The following is a 17,116-nucleotide window of genomic DNA, read 5'->3' as shown; positions in this document are numbered from 1 at the left end:
ACTGCTTTCTTCCTGTAATTTCTTGCCCTTTAGCATGTATCTGGAATACCACCTCAGTTTACTGTGCATCAGGGAAGCTACTATCCCCAGTACCAGGTGTTCTTCTGTTGCTTGTAATGTTGTCTCCCTCCCCGTCAAGATCTAGTATAAAACTCTTCCTGATTAGGTTCATGAGACTCTTAGCAAACACATTCTTGCCAACCACTGTGAGATGCAGCCCATCTCTCACCAGAAGTCCTTCTTCAAGGAAGTGGAGACTATGTTGCAAGAAACCAAACCCTTCCTTCACAGCCAGTGGTATACCTCAACTATTTTCCTCTCTCTTCCTGGGCCACGACCTTCAATGGGAAGGAGTGATGAAAAGACTACCTGTGCCCCAAGTCTCTTCAGCTTCCTACCAGATTAATGTCTCATTCTTTTCTCTTCCTACTCCTGTGAACCTTGTCCTTCAACACATGCATACCTGCAAATTTCATCTTAGTAGCTAAATTAAAGGTTATGAACATGTACTGTATTTTCCCGTGTATAAGACTGTTTTTTTCCTAAAAAATAATGTAAAAAATCAGGGGGCTTCTTATACGTGGGGCCATGAGTCCCCCAAAATAGGGGGCGTCTTATACATGGGGGCATCTTATAGACTGAAAAATACGGTACCTCTTTAGAGTTTTGCTTAAATCTTGTTCCTTGCAATCCATTGTAACAATTTGAATAATTCCCCATTTCCATGCTCATTTTCCTTTTATGTGCTCTGAAACCATGAGATTGTATCCACAAGAGAGTAATTAAAGCTACACAGATGTGCTGAGTTATTTCATTTGTTATTTGAAGACTTTGCTGCTGTTGCTCTGCTAGTGAGTATTGCGGAGGACCACTCCCCCTTGAAGCCCATTTTCCACCTTGGGCCTGGGGGAGGCCCCATACTCACCACCACAGCTTATAAGACTCCAAGGAGGCCTCAGGTGTGGGGCGTGGGATGGATGTTTAGTCGGGTTTGGGAATTTGTTTAATTTTGGTATGTTTGTAACTTTTACTGTTTTGGTTTTTATTTTTATTTTTTATTTTTTTGTATAGGTTTTAATTTGATTTTAAGGGGAGGGGTCAAGGCTGCTTGGGAGTGGGTCCTAGCCAACAAAATGGCTGGGGCAGGTTCCACAGGGACAACCAATCTCAGTGATCACGGGTAGGAGGAGGAGTTATGCTAAGACCAGAACATGTCACTACCGAGGAGGCAGGTTTAGTTGTTGTTTGAGGACTATCCCTGCCTCTGGGTCTGGTCTTGACCAGATGGATACTGGAATCAGCAAGGGAGACCCACATGACCTGAAGGTACTGCTGTGCAATGCCAGGTCAAGGATTCATAAGACCACTGCCATCCATGACTTGATCGTGGATGGAGGACTTGACTGGGCATGTGTAACAGAGACTTGGTTGGATGAAGCAGATGGGCTTGTCCTTGCCACTGTTTGTCCACCAGTTTTCTCTTATGCACAGCAACGCAGGCCTTGTGGGTGGGGAGGGGGGTTGCAGTTATTTTTAGGAAGTCATTAGTTTGCACCAGGCGTCCTATTGGGAAGACCCAGTTCTCTGAGTGCATGTTCTGGAAGCTGGGCAATACTGGCAGTACAGGATTCCTTTTAGTGTACCGACCTCCCTGCTGCACCAAGGATTCCCTGGCCAAGCTGATTCAGGTTGTGGCAGATATTCTCCTGGAGACATCTATTTTGGTTGTCCTAGGGGATTTTAACATCCACGCCAACATGACCTTACAAGGGGCTGCTTAGGACTTTGTGGAAAGCATGGCCTCCATGGGGCTATGCCTGAATAAGTCTGGCCCGACTCATAGCTGCAGACATGCCTTAGACCTGGTGTTCACCTCTATGGATGTTGGTGATCTGACACTAAGTAAAAGTGAAACAAAAGAAGTGCCATGGTCAGATCACTTCCTGGTGCAACTGGACTTCTCCGCAACCGTTCTCCTCTGCAGGGAGGTGGGACTGATTCGGATGGTCCACCCCTGCCACTTAATGGATCCATATGGTTTCCAGAGAGTGGTAGGGGATACTTTATCCCATGTTAATGGCCTTCCAGATGATTCCCTGGTGGCCCACTGGAATGTGGAGTTAACCAGGGCTATTGACTGTTTGGCTCTGAAGCTCCCTTTCCGATTGCATGGAGCCTGGACAGCCCTGTGGTTTTCCATGGATCTGAGGGCAATGAAACAATTGCTGAGACAGTTAGAGTGCCAGTGGTGGATAACTCATTCTGAAGCTGACCAGACACCGGTTAAAGCTCAATGCCGAGTCTACCAAGTGGCAATAGCGACAGCAAAGAAGATTTTCTTCACCGCCTCTGTTGCATCCACAGAAAACAGCAGCAGGAGACTCTTTCAAGTGGTTCACAATTTAGCGGAACCACCTGCTCCACTGGGGTCCAGTACGGGCCACATGATCTCCTGCAATGATTTTGCAAAGTTTTTTGCAGATAAGTTCACTCAGATTTGGTAAAAGGTAGACTTTACCGTGGAAGCAGGGCTGGGGCAGGAGAGTGCTAGAATCCTGTCTAGTCAAGTTGCGTGGGATCAATTCCAATCTGTTACCTCCGAGGATGTGGACAGGCTGCTTGGTCGAGTGAAACCAACCACTTGTCTGCTAGATCCTTGCCCATCCTGGCTTATAGAAGCTAGCCAGGAAGGGCTGGGCAATGGGCTTAGTGGGGTGGTGAATGCTTCTCTCTGTAAGGGAGCCTTCCCTGACCTGCTGAAAGAGGCGGTTATCAAAACGCTTCTTAGAAAACCATCTTTAGACGTGTCCAATATGGCCAACTATCGCCCAGTCGCAAATCTTCCATTCTTGGGCAAGGTGATTGATTGAGTGAGTGGTTGCTGAACAACTCCAGGCATGCCTGGAAAAATATATGCTACTTAGTTCAATGCATGGTATCAGCAATGAGAAAACACAACTATTGTATGCCGTGTTGGAGAAAGACGTTAGAACTGCCCTGAAAAACGTGGACTTGCAGTGAGAAACAAATTGTTGATAGTTATTGATAGTTGATAGTTATAAGAATTTTCTATAATGACATCAGATATTGATTTTAGTGTAGTGCCGAAATTTTTTAATCTTAATCTTAAACTTTTTTTATGAACGGCTAATATCTGTCCTTGTGAGTTGTGAACTGTGTTATACTACTTGTGGTTTGTATGAGTCCGCTGTTTTATTTGATTTGTTTTGTTGTGTTGTGTTTCATGATGGGCGTAAAGCCGAATAAACATTTTGGTTTGTTGCAAATGCAATTATTCCAGACTTTACATTGCTGCATACAGAAAAATTGTATCGTCATTGCTATACTTGCAAAGTGAGCCTAAAGGGAAGAGGTTTTGTGCTATTCCTCCTCAATTCTTGTAGAAAAATAGAGGAGTGTTGGAATAGCCCCATACTCCAAAAAGAGCAGCAGCCAAAGCTTCTGTGTACATATACTTTGCTCCAGACAGCTCACAATTTAAATTTCAACCAAAGGGAAATTAAGGAGGAAGAGAAAGGGAAGGCAAACATAAATCCTAAAATTCATAGGATGAATATGCACAGGTGCCAGTACCCGTATGACACTGCAGTTCTGTGCAGTGCATATGAAAATGTATGTGGAACCTGTCTGATAGTTTCAGTTGTAATTGAGCTCTAATGTGTTAAGCCAAAGGCTGCACATATCAGGGGGGTTGTGATACAGCTATGGGAGTAGTACAGTAGTACCTTGGGTTACATACGCTTCAGGTTACATACGCTTCAGTTTACAGACTCCGCTAACCCAGAAATAGTACCTCGGGTTAAGAACTTTGCTTCAGATTTATAGGTGGTACATGACCCCAGTCAAGCTTGCAAAAATTTACCACTTGCCTGATAATAAATGTTGGAAATGTAAAGAAAATGAAGGTACATTCTTTCACCTTTGGTGGACGTGCCCAAAGATTAAGGCGTTCTGGGAAATGATATATAATGAACTGAAAAAGGTATTTAAATATACCTTCCTGAAGAAACCAGAGGCCTTTCTCTTGGGTATTGTCGGCCAATTGGTGCCAAAGAAGGATACGACATTCTTTATGTACGCTACAACAGCAGCAAGAATACTTATCGCGAAGTATTGGAAGACACAAGACCTACCCACCCTGGAAGAATGGCAGATGAAGGTGATAGACTACATGGGACTGGCAGAAATGACTGGCAGAATCCGAGACCAGGGGAGAGAGACAGCGGAGGAAGATTGGAAGAAATTTAAGGACTATCTTAAGAAACATTGCAAAATTAATGAATGTTAGTATGACGCTGGTTTAGAATTTACGTGGTTTCCAGCTGTAACGGATAAGTAAAAAGAAAAGAAAGGTCAAAAATTAAATGAAAATTAAGGGAAAGGATTTGCTGAATCAATAAATTAGAAACTGGAATACAGAAAGGGGAGGTATGAGGAAGTCGGGGAAGTAAGTTACAAGAAAATAAGGGATTGAAAGTATACTTGTTTTTTACTCTTGTCTGTTTGTATTTTTGTATTTTTGTTTTGGTTTGTTTTATATAATTTTTGAAATTTTAATAAAAATCTTTTTTTAAAAAAAGAACTTTGCTTCAGGATGAGAACAGAAATCATGTGGTGGCGGCGCAGCGGCAGCAGGAGGCCCCATTAGCTAAAGTGGTGCTTCAGGTTAAGAACGTCCAGAACGAATTAAGTTCTTAACCCGAGGTACCACTGTATTAGAGAACATGTTATGCAGAAGTGTAGAGACATGTACTGCCACAGTAAAAACTTCTCTCTCTCTCTCTCTCTCTCTCTCTCTCTCTCTCTCTCTCTCTCTAGGAAAATCATTGCAGAAGGATAAAAATCTTAGGGGACTGTTACTACTGTGTGTCAGGACTGACCCAGCCCAAAACAGATCATGCCCACTGCTGTGTGGAAATGGGATTGGATATGATTGACACCATCACGTAAGTTCTTCACGGGCTTGCATCCTTCCATAGCAGGAGTGGCTCAACTTTTTTGGCCCAAGGCCCACATTTTTTCATAGCAAGCAGTCCAGGGGTTGCATGTCAGTGGTGAGTGTGGTCACCCCACACTCCCACGCATACCAGAACACACATGGTCCTTTTCAGGGTCTCCAGGAGGTGAATGAAAAGTTCCTTCTCCACAATCACCAGCTGATACAGCAGAGCTGGGAGCTGCTCCCATTCAGATGCCATGGGAAACTATAGTTTGGGACAGTGATGATCTCTCCTCCTGGCCTGCCTCCCCCTGCAGTAGCATCTCCTTATTTATTGATATGGGTCCAGAGGAAAGTAGTCACTCTCTGAGATGCCGTTTCTGCATGCCTACCCTAAGACCAAGAAGCAGCAGGGATCAAAGGAGCTTCAAAAATGTTCAGTAGCAACACACACACAAGCACCCATGCCCAAGCCAATTCTAACTGGATTAAGGAGGGAACAACACCCATCCAAGGAGGAAGGAGAGCTTCCCAACCTTTTAAAGAAATGGGTCATATATGCTACATCCTTTCCTATTTACAGGAATGTGAACAACTATCTTCCAGATTCAGGTAGGTAGCCATGTTGGTCTGACACAGTAGAAATATATATATAAATAAAAAAAATTGTCCAGTAACACAAATGCTCATGCCAAGAACAAACTTAGTTGGTCTCTAAGGTGCTACTGGACAATTTTTTATATTTTTAAAATATATTTCAACTATCTTCCAGTTTGGAATAAAAATGCTTGGAGTCAGAGCTTCAAATGTGACTCCTCATTGAGGAAAAGACTTTTAGCACTCCCCATAACAAAGTGATCAAATTTAGGAGGGTGGTGGATGACTTGACCACATCTGGTTTGAGAGACTGTCTATTGAATATCTCCAATCACTTCTGGGAGCTCAGGTGGAGCAGCACAGTTCTGAGACACTGCATTTCTGTCCTCTCCAGAGATGTTTGTGTCATTGGGAACATCTCATGGTGCATCTGAAGATCTATGGGTCAGAGATGTCTGCAACCTCCAGCCAGAGGAGACCAGGAATCTCATGTGGCAATATGGACTTTCGCTGATTGTTAGGCTGTGAAGACTAATATTGTGAGCAATTTCCTATCCACTGCTCCATGTGGGTGTTCAGGTTTCACCAGAACTCAAGGAGTCAGACTCTGACTTTGGTGTGTTAGTCTCTTTGATGAGGCAATTGCAAAAGTTTCTGCCTGCTACCTTGTAGGAAGGACAGTGTTTGGGCCAATCATGAATAAACCATTTTAGACAGAATATTAAAAACATGATAAAACATCAAACATTAAAATCTTCCCTAAACAGGGCTGCCTTCAGATGGAACACTACCTTAAAATGCCCACTGGAATAAGAAAGTCCTTGCCATATACCTGAAGTTCTGCAAGGAGAGTGTCTGTCTGATCCCAATCAAGAGACAGGTCCACGCCTGGGCCCACAACCCTACATGCACAGCTTCTAGTTGGAGGACCACCAACAGAGACACCCTCAAAGATGTCAGCAATTGGGCAGGGATAAAGGGGCTCAGGTGGTACTATCATGGAGCCGGGTTTCTGACCTGGTACCACATGGGCAGACAGTTGTCTGTCCCTATCAACTGTTTAGGTGCAGCACAAGGGTAGCCCCACATAAAGTGCATTGCAGTAATCAAGTCTTGAAACGTTGTGGCCATCCTAAAAAGATTAAAAGATAACACAAAGTTTAATCTTCATTACTACGTGGTCCACATCCAAGGAATTGAAAATAAGTCGGGTGTTTTGGCCTCATAGTATTGCATACATTGAAGCTTTTACCCTTGTGGGGAACAGAAAGGGGAAAGATGATAACAAATGTTCTCTAATGTACTGCATTCTGATTCTGTGTTTTCTAGATCAGTAGCTGAAGCCACTGAAGTGGATCTCAACATGAGGGTCGGCCTGCACACAGGAAGGGTGCTTTGTGGTGTCCTGGGCCTTCGCAAATGGCAGTATGATGTTTGGTCAAATGATGTGACTCTGGCTAATGTAATGGAGGCTGGAGGCTTGCCTGGGTAAGTCTCAGCCTGAAGTTCTGCCACCCACCCAGTGGTGTCGTGTGGGGAGGGCCAGAGGGGCGGGTACCCTGGGAGGGTGCTTTTTTTGGTGGGTGGATTTTGCTCCTCAATGCCCTGCCAGCCCTGCTCCACTGTGCCCCTGCTCCCCATGGCCCTTGGTGGGCACAACAAACATGTTCCCAAGGAGCGCACTCATGCTGCCTGCCAGCCCCACGCTGTTTTGTGATGCTGCAGGGCTGCGTGAAGAGAACCAGAATGGCGCATGCCCCCCTGCATCCTCTTCACGCAGCCTTGCAGCCTTGCAAAACAGCGTGGAGTTGGCAGGGCAGTGTGGGTGTGCCCTTTGGGCAGGTGTGCAGCGCAGCTCTGCTGGGTGGCAGGGAGTCACTCCAGCAGCACCAGTGGTATGCACCCCTGGCACCAGTGACACTTGCTACGTCTTTGCTGAAGGGTATTCAGGGCCCCAATGAAGGGTGGTAAATTCTTGCAGGAAAAGCCTGTGGCATCTGCAAATGTCAGAGGGGTGGCCCCATTGTCAGCACCATGTCAAGACTCCATGCCTCTCAGTGTGTTAATATGCCACCAACTCTGTTGAAAGGGCATCCGTTGCAAACATTTATCAGTTTGGTGCTAGGACCAAACTGGATGAGACAATCTTTTTGGGAAAATCCAAGATTTCCCTACCCAAACCAGTTGAGGATTTGGATTGGGGTTTAGCAAACACCCTTCTTCACGCTCAGTGTGTGTGTGTGTGTGTGTGTGTGTGTGTGTGTACACATAGGCTAGAAAAAAATTGTGACCTAGCAGAAGCTTTTACGTACCGCAGAGTAAGTAAGCCTATGATGTTTCAAGGCACTGTCTTTTTTCTTGCCTACTCCCACCTAATCTCTAGGAAAGTGCATATTACAAAGACCACCTTAGAGTGCCTGAATGGGGACTACGAGGTAGAACCAGGCTATGGCCATGAAAGGAACAGTTTTTTGAAGAAGCATAATATTGAGACCTTTTTCATTGTGCCATCTCACCGGAGGAAGGTATGTCTTTCATTCTGGCTGCTAACTGCATAGGCTTTGTGGTCTGATTCTTCTATGGTCTTGTGACATCATAAACGATTCATGTGAATTTTCATCTATGAGCTGAACTTCTATTTGAATTGAACAGGAAACGCTGAGCTAAAACACTCCATGTCAGTTAGATGGTCAATCTCTTTCACTGTGAACACTGTGGACACTTAGAGAACTGAAACATTTGAACAAAAAAGTATTCAGTCTAAAATAAAACGGCATGGAATTTGTGTGATTGTTGAGTGAGTGGGAGTATATATTGTATTTTATTTGTTTGATTTCTTTGTGAACCATTTTGTGATCTTTTCTGATGAAAAGCAGTATATAAATACTTGAAATAAATAAAAAAGAAGCATGATGCCAGTAAGTAACATTCATCCATCATTTTCCTATTTTTATTAGATTAGTATTTTACAGAACACTTTACCTGAAAGTTCTCTTGTGCAAACCACACTGAAATCATTCATTGTGCCCTTAAATGTTGACTTCATATCTTTAAAAACTGAGAGAAGTGAAGTTACAGGGAACCAGGCAGTGGGCCTTCCCATCAGATGTCAAGGAGATAAATAAATATACAACTTTTAGAAGACATCTGAAGGCAGCCCTCTATAGGGAAAATTTTAATGTTTGATGTTTTATTGTGTTCTTATATCTGTTGGAAGCCAACAAGAGTGGCTGAGGCAACCCAATCAGATGTGTGGGTTACAAATAATAAAACTATTATAATTATCATCATCATTATAATTATCATTGTTTTTACATTTCAGCATGTAAGCATGGTGTCTTTTCAAGTCTTTCTGATATTTGTAAAAATGGAGAACATAAAACATCACATTTAAAATGATGTTTCATCTGCAGCAATTGTGTACAATGGGCTTACTTATAAGTAAGGAACTGGTCGGACTAGCTGTTTGTATTGCAAGGTTTGGGCATAAATATTTGTGTGTGGACAACTGACCTTTGGGGTGATGAGTGTTCTGATAGCTGGACCTGTGGGGAGCTTCCTTTTATGCTTCTGTAAGCAATGCCTGCCTTGGATAGCCCTGTCTTTCAGCTGGATGTTTCTCTCTTCAACAGTGCTTTACAATGCTGTTTTTCATATCTTTAGCTATCTAATGGTTTCGAAAACTTTTAGAGGTGTGTGTAAATTCTGCTTTGATGATGAGAAAAGATGGGGGTAAACACAGATGTGTAGAAACAGGGCTGTAGCTACGGGGTAGGGGGAAGCTAGCTAGGTTTTTTGGCCTGGGTAAAGCCTACAGAAGGCAGCACTGAGGCTCCCAGCCTGTGTGCAAATGCGCAGTAGTGTGTGTGTGTGGGGTACCAAACTGTTTCTTTGACCCAGGTCAAATAAAGCCCAGTTTCACCCCTGGTAGAAATGCGCCTAGCCCCCCAAAGGCAGTCAGGTATGTGCTATGTGAGCCTCTCTCAGTTATCTGGCTGCTAAGCTATGCCTTTTCATAGGAAACTACTGTGTGGGAGGGGGAACACAAAGCTCCCCTGTGGTTGAGGACAAAGCTACCTTAATTTGAGGAATGTGTGTTCTCAGACGCAAATGCCGCCCCTGTATTAGCATTCCAATTGCAAAGAAAGGAGTGTACTAAAAGCAGTGATAAAAGCCTGAATATATTGGAAGCAACACAAAATATCCTCGATACAGCCGATGAGGCATCCCCGAAACTGAAAGCCAAATCCCAAGTTCCCCCCGAACCATCGTTAAATCAAAAAATGGAGGAACTAATGTTAAAACAAATTTCGGAATTGGCCTCGGGAAACAATAAACCTTCGAAAGACTCTTATCCTCATTCCCATGAGACAAATGAAGAGGGTCTCTCAATCATCAAATGGCTAGTGCTCCTTACTGAGGACATTGAATCCATAAAGTCCTACCTGGACATTTGCACAAAAATTCTTACCATCATGGCTGACTCCTGTAAAACTCTCTGGAGAAAACCCGTCGGAATGCCTGCAGAATCGGAAAGTAATCATGGCCTCGCCTCCACCCTCTGTAGGAGTGGCCCATTAAGGAAGGGTAAGAAAGCCTGCAGAGCTAATGCTTGTAAAAGAAGATCCATAGTTGTAAAGAATGTTAAAAAAAGTAAAAACATTAAAAAATTTAAGTCAGTGCATTATAAAAAAATGGTTTTTTAAAAGCTTTTTAACCTACTTGAGAGCACAACAGCCTCTGGGACTAGAGGGAACCTGGTGAAGTCTTTAGCCAAGAAGTCAGTTAAACAGGATTTGCCCCCAAACGTCTGGGCTGATAAAGCTCTGGATTGTCTAAAACCTTCAGCGCATGCTCCACCACCAAGCTCCAAGCAAGATTTATTGCCCCAAGACCCATGGTCCTACGTTTTAACCATAGACAACTCCAAATCCAATAAGGAGAGCATTCCAACAAATAAGAACTGGAAGCTGGTGTTGCTTCAAAACAAGCTTGTTTTTTCAAGCTATCCTAAGCCTCCAGGATTTATATCACAAGAGGATCGCAAAGTCCATTTACTGAACTTCCTTAAGGCATACATGCCAGGTACTTTGAGTAATCCCTCGGAGTTGGACAAAGTGGAATATCTATATTTTGATGGCTTGCTTGCCAGGGTGGTGGTTACATTCCATGATCGGAGATTGGCAAAACTGATATATAAACACAGAGAACACCTAAAGACAAGTGGTGTAAAAATATCAAGATACTTTAAAAATGAGGCCTCTCCTATCCCACTATTCCCCAGTCCTGCAACCTCGACTGCAGCACCTCATCAAAAGGCTGAATACCACACTTTAATTGATATAAAAGCCAATGAGGACTCGCCTAATCACCACCCAGAGTTACTTACTAATGATCCTCAAAGACCAGACTCTCCTGGGACTTTATATGAGGCGAGCCAAGGTAACGGGTTCGAAAGTTTTGAAAATAACTTAATTAACTCCTACTGCGCTCTCCCCCAAGAAACTCAGAACAAAATACTCTATAGACTGAATAACCTTCGTTCTTGTCTGACAAAGCTAACGAAGGACGAACTGGAACCACACAACCAAAACATATCTGATTATGTCCCAGATCAGGCTTCATGCTTCTATCGTCACGAGCTGGATTTATGGGTCGGGAAACCCTCCGTCACCCCAGGCCAAAACGCCCCTCCTATAACCCAGCTCGCATGCAACCCATCTCAGATGCAAACCTGGTCACTACATTAGCATGGGATAAAATGAGAGAATTAAATGAGACTGAATTGGGCTCCCCAAATAAAGTCCCCAGCATGGGTGCGCCAGGTTGCAATCTTAGCATTCCACCCTCCTCAAATGTGAGCATACTGAATACATCTTTAAACATCATCGAATTAGCATCTGAACTATCTGAACCCGCTGAAAGGGCTAATAGTAAGAATCAGAGGAACTTGGTGTGACATCCGGAATGCACCACGCATACCTCACTAGCACCCTTAAATCAAAGATCTCTCCAAACTCTTTCTATTATGTCCTGGAATGTAGCTGGACTCTCATGTAAATTAGCTGATTCTGATTTTATAAATTTTCTTGAGTCTTATGATATAATACTTCTGCAGGAAACCTAGTCTCTTAAACCTTTAAATATTCCTAATTTTATTACTTATAATTTACCTGCTACTAAAATGTCAACAAAAGGTCGCCCTAAAGCTGGTTTGATCTGTGGTATCAAACAGTCTTCTAACCTTAAAATTAATTATATCAGAAATATTGGACAGTATGCACAACTGTTATCATTTTCCATTGTTTACAGGGAAATTCTTCTTTTAAATATATATTTTCCTCCCTTAGAGTTAGAAATTAGACCAGATTATGGTTGGAATATAGTCTCTGAGATAGGAGACTTCCGGTGGAGCGCGATCTTGTCGCAAGCGAGGGATTTTTCGGAGAGGAAGATCCCAGCTATTTCGGGTGGAAAGGGGGTGTTACAGGGCGCAGTAACCCCCCAAAAAGCCTCTGGAGGGTGTCCGAGGCCCCAGGTTCCCGGCAGTGCCCTTGAGCTGCCCGTCCGGCCGTCAGGTAGCCCCCAAAAGGGTGAAGAGTACGGCGGAAAGGGATAGCGGGCTATCGGGAAGCCATTGCTGCACTCGAATAGCGAAGCCCCGTGCTTGCAAGGAACAGCGCTCCGCTCTCAAAATTAAAGGAATTTGGACCTATTTGGACTAAAATTAAAAGATTTGGACCTAAAGGAAGCTCCAGATTATTAAGAATTTTTTTTTTCCGAGTTCGGCTTTTATCTGGGATCAGCTTTGACGCAGCGATACAGCAGAGCAGGAAAGCGAAAGTAAGTTGCCTCTAGCGGTTATTGTTTCCGTTTCTCCCATAACTTTTAAAAACTTTTCGAAACTTTCTGAAACAAAGTTGAAGTATCTTGCCAGCTTAAAGAAACCTAAGTTATATGCTAAAAGGGAGAACAGAAAGTATTTGGGTTTATTTTGAGATTGTCGATGGAACGGAGGAGCTAAAAGAGAAGCCTTCGGTCTTTGAACTTTTTTTTGACACTACGGATAGAGGGCAATCTGAAAGGGCCACAACCCCAACGTCTGAGATTTAATATATTTGGATTTTTCTTTTATTTGTATCTCTTCTATTAAATTGTACAAAAATTTAAATGGGACTTATCAACCATATTCTCTAATTGAATTTTGGCCCCTAGTGGCAGAAACTGGAAACTACAACTTGTTTTTCTGAGATCTTTCTTGGCCAGTGGAAATTTTTTTGAACTGTCTTTGTTTAGAAAATCCTTAGTTTATGTGACCTTGACAGTTCCCAGTTCCTTTGTACTCTCTGGACGGAAAATTCCCCTTGGGATGTGGTAGAGCGAAAGAAGCCGACTTGCCAGCAGAGAACTTTGTTTATTTTTATGACTCCAATAATCAGTGGAAGAGGAGATGGCCATATTTGGGCTGTGAAGAACATTTTCTTTTGGATTACAAATTTGGTCTCTAAACCAGCTTGGTGACAAGACCCACAACCCTTTCTTTCTATAAATATTATATAACTTGGATTTGTATGAGGGACAATACTTCAGTTGGATTATAAATTGGACTACAATTTGGATTATAATTGCAAAAATTAAAAGGAAAGCTGAATTAAGGATTAGCCCGATTGGGGGCAAGAAGATTGGTTTCCATCTGTGACTGAGATATTGGAAAGAGTTGGACTAACTTTGGTTTATAAGTCATGCTTTTCTTTTAAATATTTAATGCATTTATTGTATATTTGAATCTAAGTTTTGAAATTTGATTTTATTGTGGGGATTTGGTGAAAAGGGGATTATATTTAAAGATATTGAACTAAAATGACACACCAACAAAAGAAAGGGATGGAGGGGGGAACGCCAACTGATAGGAGAGCATCCAAACAAGAATCTGACTTTAGAGCAGAAATATTGAAAATGTTCACAGAAATTAAACAGAGCGAAAAGAATTTGGATACTAAACTGGAACAAGTGAATAAGAAAATGGAACAAGTGGATAACAAAATTGGGAAAATGGATAAAAAAATTGACGAGACAGTGAATGAACTGAAAGGGCAAATAAAAGAGGTGTCTAAAAGAACACAATCTGTGGAAGAAGGCCTGAAAAAAACTAAATTGGAGATGAAGGAGGTGAAGCGGGAGGAAGAAAGGCTGAAAGTGGAAATAACAGAAATTAACAAATCCCAGGAGGAAATTAAAGATACAATTGCCATGAATGAATTGAGACAGAGGGAGGTTAACCTGAGGTTGAGATCGGTACCGGAAATGCAGAATGAAAATATCAAAGAGAAGCTGATAGTAGAAATTGCGAAGTGGCTGGAACTACCAATGGAAGATGTGGCAAAAACAGTACAAAATGCATTCAGAATGAGGGTAAGAACAACAAAGGCAAGGAAATTCCCAGGTGACTGTTTAATTACATTTAAAGATCGGGAGATGAGAAATTTGATACTACAGAGGAACAGAGAGAAAAGATTATACATCGATGGAAATTACATAATTATTTTTAAAGATATACCGATTAGGTTGTTGAAACGAAGAGATCCATACAAGCCACTGGTACAGATACTTAAGAAAAATAAGATTGATTTTAGATGGGAGTTTCCGGAAGGAGTCTCCTTCTTCTACAAAACTAAAAAACGCAGGTTGACAAGCCCAGAAGAGATTGGGAAATTTACGAGAAGGTACAAGGAATTACAAGTTGAAGAAGAAGATGTGAAGGGTGCAGGAGCAGGAAGAGGATCAGGACCTAGAGATGAGTCAGAATCAGTGGAAGAGGAAGAGGAGCAGGGGAAAAGATCCGAAGAAGAAGAAGAAGAAGACGAAGAAGGAGGTGAGGAAGAGGAAGAGGAAGCAGAAAAGGAAGACAGATTATAAGTAAACGAATAAAATTATTTAATTTGACTGCAAGATGGCGTTAAAATTATGGAATTGGAACATTAATGGGATGAATGATAAAAGAAAACGAAATAAAATTGAACAATTTCTTAAGAAGAAAAATCTGGACATTATATGTTTGCAGGAAACGCACGTGGCAAGAAGACACAGAAAAATTTTGATAAATAAGAGACTAGGGAATGAATTTATATCATCGGATAAAGAGAAAAAAAGAGGTGTTGTTCTATATATCAAAAACAAAATTGAAGCCAAACAACTCTTTAAAGATGAAGATGGGAGAATCATAGCAGTCCAGACCAAGTGGCAAGGCGAAAATTTAATAATTGTCGGGATCTATGCACCTAATGGAAATAAGACTGATTTTTACAAAATTTTGGAAGAAAAACTATTTGAATATGTAGATCAGAAGATCATAATAATGGGTGATATGAATGGCGTGGTTTCTCTACAGATGGATAGACTAAGAGAAGGAAGAAACAAAGAAGGGAAACTTCCAAAGACTTTTTTCTCAATGACTAAGAATTGTAATTTGATTGATATTTGGAGGCTCAGACACCCATTGGAAAAACAATTCACGTATTATTCAGAACCGAATCAGTCAATGTCAAGAATCGATCAAATTTGGGTTTCAAATGAACTGACTCCAAGAATTCAAAAGATTGAAATTCAACCTAAAGTAATTTCAGATCATAACCCAATAGAATTGGAATTAAAAGGATTTGAGGAAAGATCTTTTAGATGGAGAATTAACGACTATTTACTGGACGATGAAAAGATCATGGATAAGGCACGAAAGAAATTAACCGAATATTTTATGGACAATCTTAATAAAGGTACAAAGATTAGCATTGTTTGGGATGCAAGCAAAGCAGTGATGAGAGGTTTCTTCATTCAGCAGAATTCATTGAAGAACAAACTCAGGGAAAAAGGGAAAAAAGAAATCCTGAATCAGATTATGGAAAAGGAGCAAAAATTAATTAAAAAACCAAACAGTTTAAAGATTAAACAAGAAATCAAGATTTTACAGACGCAATTTTCAATTATTATAAATAAGGAAATAGAATGGAACATCAAAAGACTGCGACAGAGAAACTTTGAATATGCGAACAAATCAGGCAAATTGCTTGCATGGCAAATTAAAAAGAGAAAAGAACAGAATACAATTAACAAAATTATTGTGAACGGAGAAGAGAAAATCTCCCCAAAAGAAATCAGGAAAGGATTCTTGGACTTTTATAGACAATTATATAAGGACAAAGAAAGAAATAATGTGAAGAAAATTGAAAGATTTTTAAGAAATAAAAAGGTGCAGAAGATCCCGACAGAACAAAAAGACAAGCTGAACACCCCAATTGAAGTTGACGAGATTAAAGAGGTCATAAAGGAATTGAAGAGAGGAAAGGCCCCGGGACCAGATGGATTTACATCAGGATACTATAAGGAAATGAGTGAAGTTTTGATGACTCCATTGAAAGAAGTAATGAATAATATTTTAAAAACAAGAGAGATTCCAGAAACATGGAAAGAAGCATTTATAACATTAATTCCCAAACAAGATTCAGACTTAACACAAGTTAAAAATTATAGGCCTATTTCTTTATTGAATACAGATTATAAAATATTTGCGGGTATTTTAGCAAAGCGAATCAAAAAGATATTAATGAGTATTATCCACAAAGACCAAGCAGGGTTCCTGCCAGGCAGACAACTGAAAGACAATGTAAGAAATATAATTAACACTTTGGAATATCTGAATGCCAGGAACGAGAAGCAAGCGATATTAATGTTTGTGGACGCTGAAAAGGCCTTTGATAATATAATATGGGAATTTATGTTGAAAAATCTTGAATATATGGAGGTAGGAGAAGAGTTCTTCAATGGTATCAAGGCAATATATACAGAGCAGCGAGCTAAATTGATAGTTAATAATGTGGTTTCCGAAGATATAAAAATATCTAAAGGAACAAGACAGGGATGTCCGCTCTCACCATTGTTATTCATAACGGTTCTGGAGGTCTTTTTAAATGCAATAAGACAAAATAGTCGAATAAAAGGGGTAACAGTAGGTCAGAATGAATACAAAGTGAAAGCTTTTGCCGACGATCTGGTTATAACGATGGAAGAACCATTAGAAAGCGTTGGAGAGCTACTGGAGGAGATTGAACAATTTGGGATGGTGGCCGGGTTCAGATTGAATAAGAAAAAAACTAAAATAATGGCTAAAAATATGGAGCAGGATAAGATAGAAATATTGCAACAACAAACGGAGATAGAAGTAGTGAAGAAAGTAAAATACTTGGGAATATGGTTAACAACCAAAAACATTGACCTGTACCAGAATAACTATGTTCAAATATGGAAAGGTATAAAAAAAGACCTGGAGGTGTGGAATAGAATGAAGCTGTCCTTTTGGGGCAGGATTTCTACAATTAAGATGAACGTGCTCCCAAGGATGTTATTTTTGTTTCAGACAATCCCCATAATTAAGGGGAGTGGAACCTTCAAAGATTGGCAAAAAGTGATATCAAGGTATATCTGGCAGGGCAAGAAGCCAAGAATAAAATATAAATTACTTACAGATGCGAAAGAGAGAGGAGGCTTCGCCCTGCCAGATTTGAAACT

The 17,116-nt window shown here is 41.2% G+C and overlaps 1 protein-coding gene and 1 long non-coding RNA gene across 2 annotated transcripts in view; one reads left to right on the top strand and one right to left on the bottom strand.

Moving 5' to 3' along the window:
* The window catches only part of ADCY1 (adenylate cyclase 1), a 204,202-nt gene that overhangs the window by 143,897 nt on the left and 43,189 nt on the right, over positions 1–17,116 (top strand). Inside the window, exons 5-7 of the mRNA XM_053359774.1 lie at positions 4,840–4,967; positions 6,887–7,045; positions 7,941–8,082. Coding sequence (XP_053215749.1) covers positions 4,840–4,967; positions 6,887–7,045; positions 7,941–8,082 — 429 coding nt within the window. The remainder of the gene's footprint in view (positions 1–4,839; positions 4,968–6,886; positions 7,046–7,940; positions 8,083–17,116) is intronic.
* The window catches only part of LOC128398546 (uncharacterized), a 57,789-nt gene that overhangs the window by 8,170 nt on the left and 32,503 nt on the right, over positions 1–17,116 (bottom strand). The window contains exon 3 of the long non-coding RNA XR_008327160.1: positions 8,074–8,192. This is a non-coding gene — a long non-coding RNA (uncharacterized LOC128398546). The remainder of the gene's footprint in view (positions 1–8,073; positions 8,193–17,116) is intronic.

This window comes from Podarcis raffonei, chromosome 12 (genome assembly GCF_027172205.1).
Source record: "Podarcis raffonei isolate rPodRaf1 chromosome 12, rPodRaf1.pri, whole genome shotgun sequence".
NCBI classification, from domain to species: domain Eukaryota; kingdom Metazoa; phylum Chordata; class Lepidosauria; order Squamata; family Lacertidae; genus Podarcis; species Podarcis raffonei.
This window is presented reverse-complemented; position numbering and strand designations above follow the sequence as displayed.